Source organism: Gymnoscopelus microlampas (genome assembly GCF_963454915.1).
Source record: "Gymnoscopelus microlampas genome assembly, chromosome: 19".
NCBI lineage: Eukaryota > Metazoa > Chordata > Actinopteri > Myctophiformes > Myctophidae > Gymnoscopelus > Gymnoscopelus microlampas.
Window position 1 is genome coordinate 20,123,673 of NC_139956.1, and position 21,152 is coordinate 20,144,824.

The 21,152-nt window shown below is 41.1% G+C and overlaps 2 protein-coding genes across 4 annotated transcripts; one reads left to right on the forward strand and one right to left on the reverse strand.

Moving 5' to 3' along the window:
• Positions 1-1,576: 1,576 nt before the first annotated feature.
• man2b2 (mannosidase, alpha, class 2B, member 2) lies at positions 1,577-15,915 on the reverse strand. Of its 3 annotated transcripts, none has more exons than XM_084043478.1 (19): positions 15,740-15,915; positions 14,734-14,880; positions 14,498-14,603; positions 14,224-14,396; positions 13,717-13,835; positions 13,078-13,255; positions 12,477-12,675; positions 8,088-8,278; positions 7,542-7,713; positions 6,578-6,714; positions 5,748-6,019; positions 5,258-5,449; positions 4,556-4,799; positions 4,244-4,354; positions 3,963-4,155; positions 3,596-3,739; positions 3,285-3,391; positions 2,828-2,945; positions 1,577-1,904 (listed from the first exon to the last, which is right to left on the reverse strand). In XM_084043478.1, the coding sequence occupies exons 1-19, from the start codon at positions 15,875-15,877 to the stop codon at positions 1,801-1,803; spliced, it is 3,045 nt and encodes a 1,014-aa protein (XP_083899604.1). In that variant the 5' UTR covers positions 15,878-15,915; the 3' UTR covers positions 1,577-1,800. The 3 variants fall into 3 exon arrangements, with proteins under 3 accessions (XP_083899604.1, XP_083899603.1, XP_083899605.1); XM_084043477.1 differs by having other exon boundaries at positions 5,748-6,025; XM_084043479.1 differs by lacking the exon at positions 5,258-5,449 and having other exon boundaries at positions 5,748-6,025.
• Positions 15,916-18,106: 2,191 nt separating this feature from the next.
• Positions 18,107-20,879, forward strand: smim20 (small integral membrane protein 20). Its single transcript, XM_084042766.1, has 3 exons — positions 18,107-18,281; positions 20,160-20,216; positions 20,485-20,879. The coding sequence occupies exons 1-3, from the start codon at positions 18,173-18,175 to the stop codon at positions 20,526-20,528; spliced, it is 210 nt and encodes a 69-aa protein (XP_083898892.1). The 5' UTR covers positions 18,107-18,172; the 3' UTR covers positions 20,529-20,879.
• Positions 20,880-21,152: the final 273 nt, after the last annotated feature.

Here is a 21,152-nt window from a genome sequence, read left to right on the forward strand (position 1 = left end):
TAGTAGCAATAAAAACATATATGTATACAGTAAACAGTTGGGGGGGGGATATTAAATCAAGTGCTTGAATTGCCTCTCTCATTTAAAACGCTCAGCACTTGATTGTATTATATCCTGCAGTCATTACAGACAGCTTGACCTAGCATCCTAGCAACTCCTGTGTTCATCAGCTCGATCGATCCTCGCAGTGGCCAGTCCAGTATCCTAGCAACACACGCGCAACGCCCTTTTTCAGCATCCATTCCTCCCGGCTTGAAACCTTGAAATCTCAAAGGAAATGCCCTCATACGCCCACAACACAATGGAATGCATATAAAAGCATTGCAATTCATTGATTTGTAACTCTGCAGCTTATTATTAATAATCATAGTCAAAGGCTACATAACCCAACGTTGAAATGGGCTAGGGATTTGGCAATGTTTTGCCTCAAACGCATGGATGGAATTTATTTTCTCTTAATGTCATGGATTGACACAATAAAATATTTTATGTGCGTATAGGCTGTATAGGCTACTTACACTACCACTGCTCATCATGTAGAAAACAGCAGATCAACGTCGTATGCTTGAATGAACGGCTGGCATAACGCGTTCATGTGCGCACACCGTGCGCTAATACTACAACCATGAGCGAATAGCGACTCGTTGTAGCTACTGTTAATGCTATTCTTTTGTTTCTTCAAATCTTATCTCAGATATGACTTTCCAAGGATTAGGATTTAAAAAAAATCTCCAGATCGATCTTCCCATTGACAGTGAATTTGGTTTCTTAAAGACTCCTTAGCTTCCACACGGCCGGGTGTTGTCAGGTGGGTCGTATACCGGCAAGCAAGGGATCATCCTAGCCCTGAAACATGACTGTCATACATGAGTCATAAATATGACAGTCATGGGTGAACTTCAACCTGGTGTTTTCTTTTTCTCCTTTTTTAGCTCGTACATCTACATAAACGTTCAAATTTCAAATATTAAGTGCTTACCTTATGGCCTGGGATGTTACAATTATTTACGGGCCCTCAAAAGTACCGGTATCTTCCGTATTGTTCAATAAAAAAACATTTTATTCTGATTGGTGGCCATTTTCTCGTAGAGTTATAATGTATCAGAGTGCAATACACCTCCCAACCGATAAGGTCGCATAGTTGAAAGCGTAGGAGAAGATGGTCACCAATCGGATTAAAATGCTTTTTCTTGAACAATATAGAAGATACGGGTACTTCTGAGGGTCCGTACATAATTGTAACATCCGTGGTCATGGGATAAGCACTTTATATTTGAAATCTGAACGTTTATGTAGATGTACGGGGCAAAAAGGGAGAAAGTGCAAACACTAGGTTGAAGTTCATCCATGACGGTCGTGACAGACGACCGTCATCATCTCTATTTAGTCTATTTATCTGAGAAACGCAGATCCAACCTGTAGACTGCACCGGCCTACGTTCAGCGTTCACCGTATTGATTTAATATGTCACATTTTAGCTGGTGAAGAAAAAACGTTTTTATAAAAACAGAACACTTTGGGGCATACACATTTGTTGACTAGACTATAGAACATGGTTTTCCAACCAACACATAACCAAACTTTAAAAAATATTGTATTCAGCAAAAGTTAATTTAACACAGCCCTATAATTCAAAATGACAAAGGAGCACATTAAGCACAATATCCATGATGACATAGTGCTTCATAATAAATCAACAAGTGTGCAAAAATACATTTTGTTTAAAAGTGCAGCAAATAAGGGCCTATCATATTCATGTATAAAGTGTGGCTGTATTCACAGCAGGCAGAGAGGGGACGGTCAGATGTTAGAGATGAAGTGAACAAAGAAGGTCCTGATCTCTTTGGGTGAGATGATCACATTGAAATCTTCAGTTGTTTGACAGTCGCACCATCGTTTGTTGTCTGCAATACAAAAAAACACACATTTATATAACAAAGAAAGCTCTCATTTCAATCTGTCACCCTTTAGCATGCATTGGTAACAGCCACAGGAAGAGTGGGCACCTCGATGTAAAATTGGCTATTTGGTCCAAAATGTACAAATTCTACAAATGAATACAAAACGGGTCAATCCAATAAATTTGGACATAAACAAGAAGTTGAAGGGTACATTTAAGTCTGATAATGATGTACTGTGCATGTTCAAATCATGCATAATTTTCATTACTAATACAAATGTTCTAATATTTAATTTAACATTTTGCACAAAATAGCAAATTTTACATCAAGGTGCCCACTTTTACTTAGTGCCCACTCTTCTGGCATCCCATGCATTCCCCCAAATTACATTCTTGCCGCTGCACCTAGGCATTGCATGTAGATGGTACAGTCACAGGGGTTAAAGCAAAAAAGAATCCCAAGACTGAAAATTATTTTCAGACCATGTCCCAATATGTGATTTTTGATTTTTAAACATGGCACATGGAATCCTCAAGACTGAAATCAGTCCCCAGTACTGAGAACTTTAATCCCTGCAGTCACATGCACATCACATATATTTTATGTATTTAAGTCTTACAAATATTTGAATGAATAACCTTAATCTTTAGTTAATTGGAATATTATTGATAAAAGCCTGAATGCTGGGGTATGTGGATTTAAAGGCTGTTCAGGAATAGACTTGGAGAAATGTCAGTTCAAAAGTCATAATATAAATAATTATATCAAATCGGAGTAACATCAAATTAACTATCTAAGCAAAACTTTGCTTAAACTCTGCTTAAACGTTATATCACCTTGGTTATTGCTTTACCCACCTTCACGTCTCAAGCAGCACACGTTACCCTAACTGAGAGTGTACAAATGCATCCAAACATCTCTCTCACCTGCTTCTAAATTATCATTTGTCTTCCACTTCCATCTTTGGAGATCAGCGATGTCCCACGTCCCTGTCAGAGAACGTTCCTCCAGCACGCTTACTTCCCCCATGCCTTTCAAAACGTCCTGTTTGCACAGGAAATATGAATTCAAATTATTTTTTCATTATTATAATGTGATAAAATTAACCACATGAACCCTAGCATCCCTATTCTGTGGGCTAACATTAGCCCACAGAAATAACGGATCTACAAGCTCACAACACGTTACAATGCGTTGTGAGCTTGTAGATTTGACTATTTTCAAGAGAGAAAAAAAAGGAGCAGACCAGGTATAGAGCCCTGCGGGACTCCGGTCAAATAAGTATATAGGATTTAAGTGGTTTAAATGTTATAGCTGCATCTGTGGTACTTGCCGTTGCTCAAATGGTAACATTTTGACATGTGTGTGCACTGTGCGTATTACCTTTAGGTTTATGGACACCGGCTTAGCGAGCACTGGGTCTTCCCCTTCCTCATAGAGATGCATGATTCTCAGTAGGACCCGATCATAGTCCGGCTCTGACTGTAGATCTTTATCAAGACATGGAGAACACACTCAGATCAATCAAGTCAACATTGCGGTGCAGCCTGGGCTATATCTCACACAAGCATTTTCAGCTTTCCATAATCCGAATTTCACAGATGACAGAGCAAAATACTTCTGAGACAAATCAATAAGGGCCTGTTGTTTGAAATGATATGGCCAGTAAATGGAAGGATGGCGTGTCAGCTGACCTGAGTCAATGTGGCTGAGGTGCAGGCTGTGTTTAGAGCTGTAGTTCCACCCAGGGATACTGAGGGTCAGCAGGTGGAGGTTTGGGGGAAGCACCACTGGTTGTACTGGAACGCCTCCTCTGGGGTCCTTCAGCCAAGTTCTCTCTATACAGTAGAATATTATCAGTATAAAATAGAGTAGACTCAATTCTAATTCAGACTTCCATATCATTTTACAGTTCTAATGACTCTCTTTTGATTGTAGACATTATATGAAGAGTAAAAGTGAAATAGACTATATAAATCTAAACTATCTAAATCCTGTGTTGCGTTAAAACAAACATGGATTAGAGTTTACAAACTCCATGTCTGGTAAGTGACTACTTACGAGGCTGGTCTATGGGCATGACAAGAGGTCTGTGCTGCAGCTCTATCGCCCCCCTGTGGTAGAGCTGGGTAGTGGCATTGATAGAGCCCAGCATCATCCACAGGGTGGGCCGTACCACCGAGCTGTCGTTCAGCGTCAGGTTGTAGCCAAGGTTCCATGGCTGGTCGTTCCACAGGCGCCTGTGAAGCATCACCTGGAGGGGGAACAGGAGAGAACCAAGTGAGTGCGTGAGTGAGTGTGCACGGCGCGCGTGCGTGCGTGCGTGCGTGCGTGCGTTCTACCTGTAGTTGTCCATGGGCCTGACTGGAGACCCCATGGGCCCTGTCACTGAGAAGCACCAGGCGGCTGATGTCATCTTCGATGTACGCTGCCCGAACCATGGGATAGTAGTTCTGAAAAGATCATACTGTATGTGTGAAACTGAAATGCTTGCATGTTTTTTATGTATATGTACTATTTTCGTTTGCTAGTTTTTTATCGTTTCACAATAGGGGGGCCGGAGCCAGAGGCTATGACTTTTTGGGGGGGGTCCATGGCATGGAAATGTTTGGGAACCCCTGGTCTAAGGATGTAATGAATACAATGTGTTTTACCCTGGCCAGGGTGTTATTAGTGAACTCCTTGTAGGTCCTCCTCATCATCTGGTAGCCGTTGTCGTCCGTGTACAGTGTCCTGTTGTTCTTCAGCGTCGTGCTGGTCCTGAGGATGACCTCGGTGTTGACGGCCAAGGGGCCTATGGAGTAGCTCTGCTCCAGCCTGTGACACAGCAGCCTGCCACTGAAGCCCTCTGGGACGCGGGTGGTGATGGAGTAGACATGGTCCTTATCGTCTGCCTCCCTACAGAGGGAAAGCATGTATTCACTCATTGGAAAATTCCACTCAGGCAGTAGGGACTGGGTGTAGTCTTTTTTAAGGAATGAGGGGAATCTAAGTTGAAAATATGTAATTTTTGTCGGTCGATCATAATAGCTACATGGCCGCTAGCTATTCTGGCACTCAGCGAAAAAAGGCAAACATTCGCAGAAAATAGGCAATCTACAAGCCCACAATGCGATGCAACGCGATGCATTGTGGGCTTGTAGATCAGCTATTTTCAGCAAAGATATTTGGTAAAGGGAAAAATGGAGTGGGCCTAGTATAGACCCCTGGAGGACTCTGGTCAATTAAGTATTTAGGGGTTAAGCGGTTAAGACTGAAAGTCAGCGGAAAACTACCACTCATTTTTTTCAAAAGAACTAGGGGAAAAAAACAAACCATAACTCAAAACAGCACAATGAAACTTTATTCCTACACACCTGTAGAAGTATTGTCGGATCTCAGACACGATCTTGCCAGGGACTATTTCCATTTTCACAGCCTTGTAGGCCCTCACCGCTGTGCCATTGGCAGTAAAGATGTAATTATCAGAGATGGGCCCTGCTTTTGTATTTCCATTGGCTCGGTACTCCCAGAAATCTTGAGTCATCCTCACTCTCCTCTTTTCTAACCTGTCACAAGTCAGAGAAAAGTTAAAGACCTGAAAGTCCCACAAGTTCATGATGTGGCTAAACTAGCTTATATGAGGGGCCAGGTAAAAGTCTGCCCATTAGCTACCTCCAAAAAACTATGAAACTTGCATAAATTGGTGCTAATTTTGTTTGAAGAGAACTTTTAATTTCTTAGAATGTAGATCAGCTATTTGAGGCAAAGAGATTTGGTGTAGAGGGGAAAATGGAGTGGGGCTAGTATAGAGCCCTGGGGGACCCCAGTCAACTCAGTATGGGGTTTAAGTGTTTAAAACCTTACTTGTGGGTGATGCTGTGTAGCAGATTGGTATCCTGGTCATACATGAGTTTGTAACATTCACTCAGAACAGGCAGGAGCCTCCTTCCCGTTTTTGCCCCATTTGGAAGGATGCGTCTTTCGAACGGCACCACTTTGGCCACATAGGTGAAGCTGCACTTGGGTCCCACAGAACATGGCTTCTCAGAGAACTTAATTAGGTACTTCCTGTGCTCAAGACCCCTGAGGTTCACTACGATGAAGAGGTCATAGGTCTCATTGGACTGTGCTGACATCTGGATCTTTTGTGGGGGAAAGAGAATGTTTTATCAACATCTGAGTACTGAAGTCTGTGCTTTTTTGATGAGTGGAACTGGATGAATAAACAGTAAATAAATAATTATGGAAAATGTGTACAAAAGAAACCTGCTAACATCTTTGATAAAATACATTATGATTATTAAAGAACAGCAATTACTCAAATAGGTCCTTCCTTTGTGCCAAAACCGTATATATACGGTTTTGGGAATACAACCATGGAGTGCCAAAACCGTATATATACGTTTTTTGAAAAAAAAAACATTTTTGAAAAAAAAAAAAAACATTTTTTTTCTTTCTTCACAGCACCAGGAGATATCATTTTCCGAAGATTTAGACTCCAATCCACTTCCTGGTTAACTTATGACTTCAAAAGCCTGTATCTCGGCTCCTAAAAAATGGTTAAAAATCCTGGCACTAAGTGTACTCTGTTTTTAAAAAAACCTGGCACCTCATGTGTTAACAAAGTACTTTAAATTCAAGCTTAAACGATGACACAATCAAACAAAAAACAAAAACACTAATAAAAGCACCACCTGTGCAGGCACAGCCTGTTGATCCTCGTCAAAGACAGTTGCCATAGGGAAGGTTACCGTCATGTTGATTAAAGTGGTGATGTTCCATGCTAGGGGGTTGAAGACGATGATGTGTTGCTCCAAATTCTGTGGAGAGCCTGACATGAGAAGAATCACTTCCAGTAATTACAAACCATTCATCTGACTTAACTTGCGCTGGCCTAGAGGTTCATAAACGAATTCATACAATGTAAATGGCATGAACCCAAGCCAACATACAACAGGGTAAATAGTCACATAAGTAGAGTGCAAAGAGAACAATGTAGTGCTTCAAAGAAACTAGGATAGCAGGTAAACAGTTGAAACAACGGTTGAAACAACATTTGTGGTCAAGCTAAACAAATATATTTAACAAAAAATGTGAACAAGTAACCAACATAGGGTGCATTGTATAACTAGCATCTAGGTTCAAACAGGTTCAAACAGTAAGGCTGTTTGAACCTTCCCTAAAATACCATGGCCATCATCACTCCACCCATATAGACTCTTCTCCCTCCTGGCTCCCAAGCTGTCCCACTTGCAGTCAGAACTCATCTCACTCACTCATCTTCCAACTCAAACTTCAGATACCAGCTCACCCCTCGGACTCCTCATTGCTTCTATCCACTTTTTGCCATGCCCTTGACTGCCTTGTAGGCCATCACCAGTGTTTTGTACTGGGTGCGCCGGGCAGCAACCGTAAGCCAGTGAAGGGAAGTTGACTAAATGGCCGACATGCCGTAGCGGTCATTGGCAGTGGACAACTGACCACAATACCATGATAAATATACCCTCGAGAGTTGAAAATATATGGCTACATCCAGCCTTAATTGGTGGTATTATTTCAGGCACAGTGTGCGTTGATCAACATTCATGTAAATGCAACAACATTTGTCATCTAGTTAAACTGCACTCCCTAGGCAAGATGCTATCATGCTGCTAATACCTTTTCTGTGGTAGTGGGTGCCAAGGATGCCAGATATGCCAAGGTGATGTGGGAGCAGGAAGAGTGCAGCCAAGACCTCCTCCACACCCATCATGGCCTGGCTGAGGTGTTGCATGTACATGTCTGCCACCTTGGGAGACTCTGTGCCTGTGATGCCATCATGGTGCTGAACCTTTGGGCGTGAAAACAAGCATCAATTGCTGTAATCTCAAAAACGTCATGTAGAAATATCAAACATGTTATTTCAGTAACATATTCAATATTAGTTTCCCCTTTTCCTTTTTACATCAGATGAATGAAATTTGAAATGTACTTAACCCCAATGTACTTAGATGACTAACTGGTGTCACCCAGGGCTCTGTACTGGGTGTGCTCCTTTTTTCCCCCTCTACAAATCTCTTCGCTGTAAATATCCACAAGCTCACAAGGTGTTGGCAGCTTAGCTTGTAGATCTGCAATTGTCGCCCCAGAATAGGGATGCTAGGATTCAAGTTGCTGAGTGAAGTTGAATCTCCAAAATCTGTGGAACATTTGAATCATGGCTACCTCAGAGACCGCCCAACGGAGGGCCTGGAGTTTATCCAGGGCCCAATCTTTAGCCACGGGTCCGTCTGGGAAGCTGACTCGGTACCTGGCAAAAAGTGACTCGACCGCATGTAGCCGGGAACTGGCTCGGCGAGCCACTCCTTTCAGAACATTCCGGGAGGCATAGAACCCGGTCCATGCCTGGTAAGATTCTGGAAGAAAATAAATTATACATTAAAGGGAATAATGTGAAGCCAGCCAGACAGATATGTGCTATTATTCTAGAACCATATAGTCGGGGGCCCCGGGGATATTTTGGTTCAGATTCTCGCAAATTCGCCAAATTTGGCACAGATGTTGTCCATACCATACTTAATCATTTTAAGATGGGTGCCAAGATTGGCGCCCCATGGTACTGCCATATTGCGCAATCCAATATGGCTGCCACCCGAAAAAAACGGAAAGGCCTAGAATCATAAATGATACCACTTTTTATGGGTTTTCTGGGTCGTAGAATCTGATTCTGGTGTTATTTCAATGATTTGAGGTCAAGATTACCCCTCAAGGTCAATTTTACTCATCAAAGTTAGTATATAAAGGTAATATTGGGGTAAAATCCAGTATTTCTGGTGCGCCATGCCAGATGCTACCCCCAAAAAGTATTTTTTTTCATTATAAGCTATACTTGTATATGTATCAATGTTTCACAACTCAAAACAGTAGATTGTTTATTAACAATAAACTAATACAAACAATTTTCAATTAAAATTGATATGTGCCAACAAAATCCTAAAAGAAAAAGACAAACAAAATGTGTCTAGGGACACAGCAGAAAATGTTTTTTTGATCCAATGCTCAGGCTCCACCTGAGTCCACAAGTCCAACTTCAACTTTAAGTAAACAACTGACAGTAGGGGACAATGTAATCAAAATAGTTATTCCGTAAAACTTGATAAAATCAAAAAGTTAGATCACAATGTCATTCACATTCTTTATTGTGTCTCCATCCCTTGCAAGGTGTGGAGTTACTGGCTGTCATCTTCGTTATTAAGGCACCCACCTCCGCATTTGCAGAGGATTGTGCATCGGACACCGATACGGTTGCATTTGCACCTTCCCATGCATCCCTTGAGGCAGCCACAGCGAACAAGAAGGTCACATGCTGCTGATGCATCACTAAGAGTGGTCCACAGTGGTTGCCATGTGCCAGTGCCATCTTTGTGCCAGCCCCAATCACTGAAGTCAGGAATTTCCTGCTGGACCGAGGTTGCCTGATTCCAGTAGAAACTTGCCTGCAGTAGCGCTCGCTTGACATGTTGGAACAGTGCAGCTTGGGTAGGTGGGAGGTTTTCCAGTGATCTACTTCCAGTGGTGAAGAGGCGATGTCTGGCCTCATTGACACCAGCTGCGCCACACCCCTTGCTGTGCATGAGCACGACGAAACGTTCAATGTTCTGCATATGCACAGACTCAAGACTGAAGAGGTCAGGGGTGTGTGTGAGAGCAACTAGTGTGCTGGTGAGGTCTGGTATGCTTCTCCAGGCTGCCCAAGCTGTCTTCTTGCCACATCCGAGAAACTGGGAAGTTGTGTCACACCCTGTTAAGCTGTGGAAGAGGGGTAGTGCCAAGGACTTTGATGGACCGAGATCAGAGTAGATGGTATGGACTGGTATGTCACGATATTTTCGACCAGTACCGAAACCCACTCAGAGCTCCGTTAGGCCAAGGGTCTCGAAAAACCGGATTGCCAAAATGACAACATTGCTGTCTACGGTGCGAACATACTGTAGGCTGTTGTATGACCCTGCTCTGCTGCATGTGCCAGATGCAGGAGGATCCTGGTGTCTGCCTCAGAATGGTTGCACTTCTGAAGTTTTGTGACATCACAAGGCATGTTGGAGAGCACAGTCTCAAAGCGGGTAGTCAGAAGGAGCTTTTCACGCATGTCATTCTTTGAGATCTGTGTGCTGATGAATGAGAAGAGCTCCTTTTTGTTGTCCTCGTTTTTTAGGAAGCCACTGTTCCATTCATGCTTAGGGATTGGAGTGCTACCATCACCGACTTTTGTCCGTGAACCATTCCCACGCCGTTTCTGTGCAAGATATTTTAGGTTATTTTCCTCTGGGTAGTTGTCCCATACAGCATCAATGCGTTGGGTACTCGTTGTCATTTGGGCCTCGAGAAATGGTGTAATGTTGAGCAAGACATACTCGCTGAATGTCTTTGCTGTTGTGGGGCGCACTATGTGGATGACTGCTGCCATATCCAACACCACAACGGTAGCTTGTTTGGCAGAAGCTGCACGACCTGTGCTAGCATTGAGGCATTGAAGAATGTCAGACTTTGTCCCAGATCGCAGAGACCCTCTGTCCGCCAGGCTCGGTGGCTCTCTCTGATTTTCGAACTGAAAGAAGTCTGTCATGTCAGCATTGGGACGTGACTGGAGTGAAAGGAACAGTTGTGTGATTAAAACCATGTTCTGCGTCTGTATGCCACTGTCCTTTGCACCTTTTTTCTTGGGGTTAGTTCGGTTGGCGAATGTTAGCATGTTTTTCCGCTTGACGGTATCAGATACTGGTACTGAAGCCATTTCCAATCTTTCCTTGACATATGCTGCGTGAAGGGTCTGGCCGGCTTCATGGATTTGAGATAAAGAAGCAACAACTGCCGGCTCCATGACATTCTGTGTATCGAGTGCAATAAGCTCCTGGCTTGTAGCAAGGAAGGGGTTGCCTAGCTGCTGTACCACATCGATGAACGAGAGTACATCCTTGCGAAACTTTACTTGCAAGTTATGTCCTTCCTCATGATGAGCAGTGGATGACGTTGGTGGGTCATTGATGGCCTCAAACTCCTCAACTATCCGTGTGCAATCAGGTCCAGCCAGCATAAACAGTGTAAGGGCTTCAGGATTCTCATAGAGTCCAACGGCTCCGCCATGCACCTGGAGGCTTTTGTTGGACTGCTCATGCGCTTGGTCCTTGGCCATGAGGCTGAACTTTCTAGCTGATTTCTGCACAACAAAGTTGCCCTTCATGAATTCACACCATGGAACTATAACAATACACCAATTTCATTATGTTGTCTATCAGAAAATGCATGCACTTTGCTAACATTACAACTTACCTGTCTTTTGTATGTGCACCATGAATCACCAGTACAGCCTCATTAGGCTACCTTCACCTTGTTTAACTGGCAGGCTGATTCAGCAAACACATCACATGTTGTTACTGTTTGACTCCTGCCTTGTCTCTGACAGACAAGTTTGAAAATAGGTTAAATGGCAAAACATTATTTCCGATAAATAATGATAAGATTTGTTTTTAATGACCCCAAAATGACCTTTATGTTTACTTCGAGGGGTAAACTTGACCTCATATCATTGAGATGAAACCAGAATCTGATTGTTTTGAATTGTGAAACATTGATACTATTATACAAGTATAGCATATAATGAGAAAGCACTTTTTGGGGGTAGAATCTGGCATGGCGCACCAGAAATACTGGATTTTACCCCGATATTGCCTTTATATACTAACTTTGATGAGTAAACTTGACCTTGAGGGGTAATCTTGACCTCAAATCATTGAAATAACACCAGAATCAGATTATACAACCCAGTAAACCCCTAAAAAGTGGTATCATTTATGATTCTAGGCCTTTCCGTTTTTTTCGGGTGGCAGCCATATTGGATTGCGCAATATGGCAGTACCATGGGGCGCCAATCTTGGCACCCATCTTAAAATGATTAAGTATGGTATGGACAACATCTGTGCCAAATTTGGCGAATTTGCGAGAATCTGAACCAAACGGTCCTTTTTTATCCCCGGGGCCCCCGACTAATAGTAGACAGTTAGTATAATTATATAAATCATAATCAGCAGGGTTTATAGTCTACTGTATTTAAGAGCAACATCTTTGATAAAATAAGAACATGCCTGTAACAGTACATTTTTCTTCAAACATGTTACTTTGAAATTGTCCTGAATAAATAACAATAAATAAATACAGAAATGTTACTGCTGTGTTAAAGCTACAATCTGAACTGTATGTTCTATGTCTAATTGTCTCTCTCTCTCCCCCAATGGAGAGAGGTAATTACAACGATGTCCGAACTAGAAATACAGATGGTGTACAATCCAGTGTGCTGTCTGCTTCAAATAACTTTATTGACATTGTCAAACAGTCAGTTTCCTACCCGACACCAGGGTCTAAATTTCTCTATGGAAGTAGGGAGACAACCTCCAACCACTTCAGATGAGCTTGTTTTATTATATTAACATATATAATTGCATTCATTAAGATACGTCCCAGATTGCAGCTTTACATTATATTGATGCAGGTTTCTCATACTAGAGTCCTGGGCATCAGGGACAACATGACATAGCATATTGACACATAAACACAAACCAGTGGAATAAGGCAGGAAATCTTTACTCCCTCTAACGTCCCAGGCAACATCTGACTGATGGATGGCTTGGAAGTATTCACTGAGAGTGGCATACTGGACTGTCACTCCAAGCTCCTTGCTGTTCTCATTGATATAATCCATCAAAGGATCCATGTTCTTGAACTGCACTGATGAGTTGTAGAACTGCTTGTCACAGCCCTAGACAGAACCACAAGATACATTTTACATGATTAAACGCTATGTATTGTACTTAATTGACCGGGGTCCCCCATGGCCCTGTACTTGGCTACCTCCTTTTTCCCCCTCAATACCTAATCTATTTGCCATAAAATAGCCAATCTACAAGCTCACAACGTATCACATTGCGACACGTTGTGAGCTTGTAGATCTGTTATTTTTGCAGAATGTTTGGCTATTTTCGACGAATGTTCACCCCTTAATGACATGCCTAGAATAGGGAAACTAGGATTCATTCATTAATCTCAGAAACCTTGGTACTGTAGATGATTTGAGAGCTTTTGTTTAGGAGTTCAAATGGAAGGAACCAGGATTCAATAGATCAAGCCTCCATTAAAGAGGTTGAGGTTTCTTTAGACTCACCCATGGCCAGAGCACATGTTCAGTCCTGAACCAGGCAGCCCTCTGCTTGATGTTCTCCACCATGTCCTGGGCATAGGACTGTATCGTCTCCTTGGTGACTGGCAGGCTCATATTGGGGTAGATGCCATCTTTTGGGGGATCAGGGAACAAGACAACTCCATTCCAATAGAAACCAGAACTGAGGTGGCAAAACAACACATTTGTATCTTCTCAGATCACCCAGTGATGTAAAAAAAAATAAACTGCAAATCGAAAGAAATCTGCACCTCATTAACCCCATTCTATTCTGAGGCAATCAATCGGCAAAAATAGCAGATCTACAAGCTCACAACAAGCTCACAGCTAGTGTGTTTGTAGCTATTACAAACAGCTGACTCCGGTCAACAAAGTTTATGGGGTTTAAGTGGTCCAGGTTAACTATCCAGCATATTAGACAGCTTTACTGTATGCTGTTGTTATACAATTACATTGAAATATCCTCAAGATTTTTGAAAGCTCAGGAAAATGATTTAATAATATGACAAAAGTAACCAAAATACCCTATAGCATATAGTAGAAGTAGCGGTATACAGTATGTGATTCATTATAATGACAGAGGGAACACAAAGGGAGCCAAAAGCAAGGTCAAGGAAAGCTTACCTGTTAGAGAAGGAGAGGTGGGACGGGGTGCAGTAGCTAAACTGGTCCATGGTGTGAGTGAAGATCTCTTGCTGCTGGTTCAACAGGGATGGAGAACCTCGCCAAACAAACTGTAATTGCTGTTTCAATCACAGAAATGTCCTCAGCCAACTCAATTTATACTTCAGAGAGAGACATTTCAGTCGTTTGGTGAGGCAATATACCAGTATCATATATTTTCATAACAAAGTATACATTTGGCTTAATGCCTTTAACCATTCTCTGAGCGAAGCACACATGTCATGAAGAATAGATTGGTTATAGATGTATAAGCAGTAAACTTAAACTGTGGCATTAAAATTCTTGAAATGTTCAATAGAATCTAAGGATTCTCTAACTTGGAATGACCTGGAATTGAATGAATATCAGATACCCATAATAGGGGTGTAAAGACAAAGGAATTGAATGAACATCAGATACAGTAGCTTCGGTGGGGTGTAAAGACAGACGAATTGAGTAGTACATTACCTTGTTTTTCTGCATTGCATCTTTGAGGTCATAGTCAATGCGGGATATCAGGTGACCATTAAACCCAGCTAGGGCAAAGAGGACAGGTGTCGTGGCAGACGCTCCAAACGGGTCCACGTGCCAAGAAAACCGAGGACGCACGCCAAAGGTTTCATAGAGGAAACCGTGGCCCTCTGACATGGCACAAAGAGAAAGCAAGAAGAGTGTTAATGTCAATGGTTTGTTTATTTTTTACACAGTTCTTGGATCTCAAAGACCACCATTTTCCGCCTACCTGTTAGTTGTAATATCTCATCATCTAAATCAGTCACTGCCTCATCGTGCATCACTTGGCCCCCGATTATGAACTCAAGTCGACCCTCTTTTATGAGCTGTCGCACCTAGAAGATGAAAAGAGAAAACGACAGTAGGCACAACACTAGATCACCCAAGACAACCATAAAGGTGATGTTTTTTGCATTTATATAGATAAGAGTAGAGATTAAAACAAAAATGTAAGTCTCTCCTTACTTGTTTCTTATGTGTGCCAGTGGCTACAGAATCCCACCACAGTCTAAAAAATTCCTGTTCCACAGCAATGAACTTTCGGTGTTTGGCTTTTGACAGCTCCTCTGTCACAGTGGTATACACGTTGGCTGCGTAGGCATGCATACTCTCCTAGAAAAAAAAGAAAGAAAAAAAAAACAGTTTTATTTATCCTTTATTTAAACAGATAAATAATATTTACTTCTCATTTGCAAGTGATACCTGGCCAGGAAGGCAGCAAACAGCAGTGCACAAACTATGGCATAAAATTACAAACATCACATATCTATGCATAACACAGTAAAACCCCAGGCTTACTAATGGTTCCTAAAAGGTGCATAAAAGACCATCCTCATATGTGGACTTTGAGCACAGTGCACTGCAAGCTAAAAACAAGAACATGTTCGGGTCAACAGTCCTTCAATCTGGGGTTTATTAATATCAAACATAAAAATATGCATTTCGGTTAAATGGCCATCCTGAAATATAGGGTACAGTGAGTGATATATTTAACAAAGCCTCATAGCAACCATCAACAGTTTGATTGCAGCTAAATAATAATAATACTTTTTTTTAAAAACATAACATGGTTGAGTTCAACCACTATATTAAAATCAGTGGTGGAAAAAGTACTCAAATTGTTTTACTTAAGTAAAAGTATCAATACCCTATTTTCAAATTGCCAAAATGTATATAGGGCTGAAGTGGTTAGTGTGGCTTGTAATAATAAAAATCCACAAAGTTACAATGTAACTTAAGTTTTCAAATAATTGTAGTGGAGTAAAAAGTACAATATGTTCCTCTGAGATGTAGTGGAGTAGAAGTAAAAGTACTGACAATTGTAAATACTCCAGTAAAGTAAAAAACATACCTCAAAATTGTACTTAAGTACAGTAATTGAGTAATTGAGTTACTTTACTGTAACTCCACACCACTGATTTTTAAAAATCCCTCTGATTGAAAGAACAAAAGGTATCAAAGGTATTTGTACCTGCACAGTGTAAACCCAGCCAACATCCATGTGACTGTGAGGAATAACAAACGTTTGGAGGGGTTTGTGTTCTCTTCCCACTGCACACGGATAGTTGCCATAAAGAAAACATATTAAAATGACAAATAAAGCCCTCATGTTCTGTCCTGTGGAGGAAGATAAAGTGCTTGAGTTGTTATGCGAGAACTCTGGAGAACTTCCTTATTATTGTTTTGCTGCAGCATGTGACTAGTGTTGCCAGATTCTGTAAGAGAAATAAGCAACCAGGTCTAGGAAAACAAGCCCAAAAGAAGCAACTATTAGGCCACATGACATGAGCACATTAAATAGTCCAGGGGCCAACACTGATATTTTCACAAATTGGTACCACCTAAGGTGACCGTAAAGTTTTTGTATTTTTGTCTTCCTACTAGTTCATATTTTGGTATGATAACCCTTCCAATCTTGTAGCTTAATGGCAGTTATCACTACCTACCGGCTAATGTATCCGGTAGGAGACAAGAATCTTTGTGTCTCCTACCGGAAATACACCCGGGCATCAAATTATTGCGACAAAAAACAAAATATATCCATGTATTCAAGGCTTCATGGGGTGTGCAATTGATAACTTCTAAGATTTTTGGTGTTTGCAAAAAGACTGCTTTCCATAAGCTTGCAAAAGTTGACCCTCCTTCGGTCTAGGGTGGTCATAGCTGAATGGGTAGAGAGTCCCCCTGGGAAACTTAAGGAGGAGTTCACCCAAAAAAATATTTATTTTCCATCAATTGCACACCCCATGAAGCCTTGAATACATAGATATATTTTGTTTTTTGTCGCAATAATTTGATGCCCGGGTGTATTTCCGGTAGGAGACACAAAGATTCTACTTTGTGTCTCCTACCGAATACATTAGCCGGTAGGTAGTGATAACTGCCATTAAGCTACAAGATTGGAAGGGTTATCATACCAAAATATAAACTAGAGACATGTAGGAAGACAAAAATACAAAAACTTTACGGTCACCTTAGGTGGTACCAAAATATGGCTTGGCCCCTGGACTAAAACTCGTTGTGAGCTTGTAGATCGGCTATTTTCAAAAACTCTTGCAATAAAAATGTGGAATATTTGGATTTTTTTTTAAAAACATTCTAACAATGCAAATGCTCCCCTGGGCACAAAACATTTCATGAAAATATTTGAGAACCACCGATTTAAATTTTAAAAAAATGTTTTGGAAGCAAGCCTTAATAAGCAAGTACACTTTAGAAACAAGCCCCAAAAAACCGTGACCCGCAAATAACAACCAACTTACAACAATACAAGCTACTTTAATGAAAAACATGCCCAAGATCACTTACAATAAGCAGACATGGCAACACTGCATGTGACTGTCACGAGACACGCCCCCTGTAGTACGGATAGCGAAAGGCGTTCAAAAAGGGTTTTTGCGCTGCGGCATTTATACAAGCCTTGAAACATCACGTTTATGAGCTTTTCTGAACCTCTTTTAAAGGAGGTGGAAAGGCTGGTAACGCGAGGTTACTTTTAAAGTAATGACATTCATTAACAGAAAACATATTACAAAACAACGAAAAAATAAGCATTTTATGCATAAAATACAGTAGTACTCATCATCATGATTTCTTTTGTGGCTTTAGGATTCATATAATGTTTTATGCTCTCCAATATTGTAATACTAAAGGCCTTAAAAGTTCAGATATGGTCTCTGATTAGCACATTTACTGGAATATATTATTTGTGTCTAATTTTTATTTTTATTTTTATTTTAGCTCAAATTAAGTTCGGTGAAAACCTAGCCCTGAAACATGACAGTCTGTCATATATTATATAACAGTCATGGATGAACTTCAACCTGGTGTTTGCACTTTATCCCTTTTTGACCCGTACATCTACATAAACGTTTACATTTCAAATATAAAGTGCTTACCCTATGGTTACGGATGTTACAATTATGTACGGGCCCTAAAAAGTACCTGTATTTTCCGTATTGTTCAATAAAAAGCATTTTAATCCAATTGGTGGCCATTTTCTCACTCGCTTTCAACGGCGTGACCCTGTTGGGCTGGGAGGTGTATTGCACTCTATTAGAAAATAGCCACCAGTGGCAGTCGGATTAGAATGCTTTTTATTGAACAATACGGAAGATACGGGTACTTCTGAGAGGCCGGACAGACTTTTAACATTCGTGGCCATAGGGTAAGCACTTTATATTTGAAAGCTGAACCGTTATGTAGATGTACGGGCCAAAAATGGAGAAAGTGCAAACACCAGGTTGAAGTTCATCCATGACGTGACAGACGACCGTCGTGTATCCCTGACGAATGTGAACACTGCTGTACTTGAACGCTGCTCTTGCCGTCGTTGACCTCTACTCCCGGCGGAACATCATTTAGAAACAAACACACACAGCTCAGAGGAGAAGTCACATTTAAAATGTCCAGAAATACCAGAATAGCGTTGGTATTTGGGGGCTTTATAACGGCAGTTGCCGCTGCATTTTACCCCATATTGTTCTACCCTATGGCTCACAGTGACGACTACAGTAAGTGTACACGTTGTTCATTATCTTCACATAATCTGGAGCAAACAGCAATCAATTGCCATCATGTGCTAAAACCATTGACAAAAAATACCTTGATGATTATTTTAGATGATTTTAAATGGAGGCATCTTACTACTAACTAACTATTTGATCATTCAGCTATACATGACTGTATAGTATCGGGTCCTACAGTAGGATAACGTCCATATGGTCAGTGTAACTGAAATGAAAGACATCATCAACTCCAGAGTCCAGATGTCTCATCTTTCACTAATTTTCTCTATACCCACGTTTACACACACACACACACACACACACACACACACACACACACACACACACACACACACACACACACACACACACACACACACACACACACACACACACACACACACACACAGACAGACAGACAGACAGACAGACAGACAGACAGACAGACAGACAGACAGACAGACAGACAGACACACACATAGCCCTAGAATGTCATGTATGTAAGATCACAGACATTCTAGGGCTAACACACACACACACACACACACACACACACACACACACACACACACACACACACACACACACACACACAAAAGAATGCTGAAAGGATTAAACCCAAGAAAGCACTATGGCAATTGTTTCCATTGGGGTCCTGTCTGTGTATTCAATTCATTTAAACGTTTAATTTAATTTAACTACACACTCATGTGAATCAGAGCTGTGTCAGTGATCAACTGTGAAAAAAGACATCAAAAGTATATCAAGCTAATCGTGAAACGTGCCAATTGATTGATTCAAACTTCATATCCAGTCACCTGTTGCACCTCGCCTCCTCACCCTTACATGTGGGTTAACAACCAGAACATTGTGCAACAACAACCCATATCTCCATCCACAGGCCATTACATACTATTTGGCCAAATATGTGGCAGCAATAACTGCACTTTATAAAATCATATTTTTTCACCAAAAAAAAATCAATGATGGTGATCAATAATTGAGATAATAGCAAACTAATCTGGTTATCATTTTAGTCATAATCTTGCAGCCCTACTATGATGTTAAATTCATGTGGCAACTGGCTAGGTTGTCAACAGTGTTGTAACGTGTGTCAGAGCAGTAACAATGCCGTGTGAATGCCCACAGTCACTGGCATGAAGTTGTGGCAGCAGCAAACATTGTAATCTGGAATCCAGACTACAATCGGCCGAACGTAGTGAATCAGTCTGGATTCCAGGCTACAAACATTATGCAGGCTGCCTAGTGACTAGACTCTTGTCACCCGCGCCGGAAGAATATGATAGTGAAATAAATGATGACAAATGAAAACAGCAAAACGGATGAAAGAAAACATTTCTCACAAGTCACTCAATAAAGAGTGTGATTTAAAGCAGTTATATTTCTGTCTGTGCTGTATGCATGGCCTGGGGCCTCTGGATCAAGATTCAACATGCAGCTTCTCTAAACAATAAGTACTGCTGACTTGCTGTTCTTGTCTGCTTAATGACAACAAACATTGGGTTTTAGTGCTTACTATAAAAGGGATGGATTGACTTGAGTTCATGTGTCTCCTCTCTTCTCTTTTATCCATTTTATGTGCTGTTTTTATCTCCTGTTATTTTGTTATATCTTCCAAAACATATCTGTCAATTAGCTGGACTTGATGAACCCCATGACACAGGGAAATCAAACATTTTGATAAACAAGGCAACCTAGAGGTGGTGGGTGTAGTCAAGCAGCATAAACTTAAACTAAGCTTAAACGGAAAACCTCATTACAATAGCTGAAGCTCCATACTCACCACTTCAATAAATGATAATCTGTCATAACATTTCTAGAAATCTAGTCACCAATTTACTTTTTTTCTCTTTTCTCCCATAGAAAAAGTCCAAAAAGTGAACCGGGCAGGAATCAACCAAGCAGATATACAGCCAGTGGGTAAGACACTGCTACCCTCTCACATCCATGACCAGTTATTACGGTAGATGGATCAGTAGTTTTCAAAGTGGAAGCTGTTTCTGAAAAGGATTTGGCTTCTAAATCAACTTTCAACCATTAAACCTTCTGCCATGTTTTCTTATCATTAATGTTCCAACAAGTTAAAAAGAAATACATACGTCAGTACAAGAACTAAAGTAGTAATGGATGTTATACATGCTTACAACCTTGCTATTTTGAATGTGTCTATATTTCTATTTATATCTAGGGGTGAAGGTATGGTCTGATCCATACAAACCTGCAGACAAGTGATGACCGTTATTACTAAACCTGGATGGTTCCCAAGACTGAAGCGGATGGAGATTATCAGAAGAGAGCCCCTGTGTGACGAGTGCTTGATGTGTGCATGAGTGAGTGAGTGAGTGAGTGTGTGGTTTTGTTTGTTAGATGTTAACTTTATCCTATGAATAAAGTGTAAAGTCCATATAACTAAAATGGATTGCTCCAGATAATGTTGTTCTTCTCTCTTTTAATTGCATTTGTCCTTCATTATAATTGTGGGACAGGGGATTTAAAAGTAAACTTAAGGGACAAGTCATGCCATCAAACCTTTCTTGTTGAGATTTCAGGTGAGGTTGGAAATGTCAGAGATGTGGTGGGCCACATAATCCTGCTGCAATGTACACAGCAATGTACACAGCAAAAGCCTGAGTGTTCATTTAACCGTGAGAGGGTCGTTTTTTATACAGTTAAATGAACACTTTTAGCTGGAGGAGTATGGTTGTGGGAGGACATTACTGTTGAGTCTTTTTGGTTGTCTAGTTGAAGATTTGAGAAATCCACTGACCCCCCCCCCCACACACACACACACACACACATTACACATGATCTTTACATTCACAAATACACAGATTCTGTGCACGTGTTACTGAGCAC

Excerpts from the sequence above, each read along its gene's own strand:
- man2b2 (XM_084043477.1), bottom strand. The coding sequence starts at position 15,877 with ATGAGGGCTTTATTTGTCATTTTAATATGTTTTCTTTATGGCAACTAT. Across the intron at positions 13,256-13,716 it reads CACCTCTCCTTCTCTAACAG|TTCTGGTTTCTATTGGAATG; the intron begins GTAAGCTTTCCT and ends TTGCCACCTCAG. Across the intron at positions 1,905-2,827 it reads AAATGATAATTTAGAAGCAG|ACAACAAACGATGGTGCGAC; the intron begins GTGAGAGAGATG and ends TTTGTATTGCAG.
- smim20 (XM_084042766.1), top strand. The coding sequence starts at position 18,173 with ATGTCCAGAAATACCAGAATAGCGTTGGTATTTGGGGGCTTTATAACG. Across the intron at positions 18,282-20,159 it reads GGCTCACAGTGACGACTACA|AAAAAGTCCAAAAAGTGAAC; the intron begins GTAAGTGTACAC and ends TTTCTCCCATAG. Across the intron at positions 20,217-20,484 it reads AGCAGATATACAGCCAGTGG|GGGTGAAGGTATGGTCTGAT; the intron begins GTAAGACACTGC and ends ATTTATATCTAG.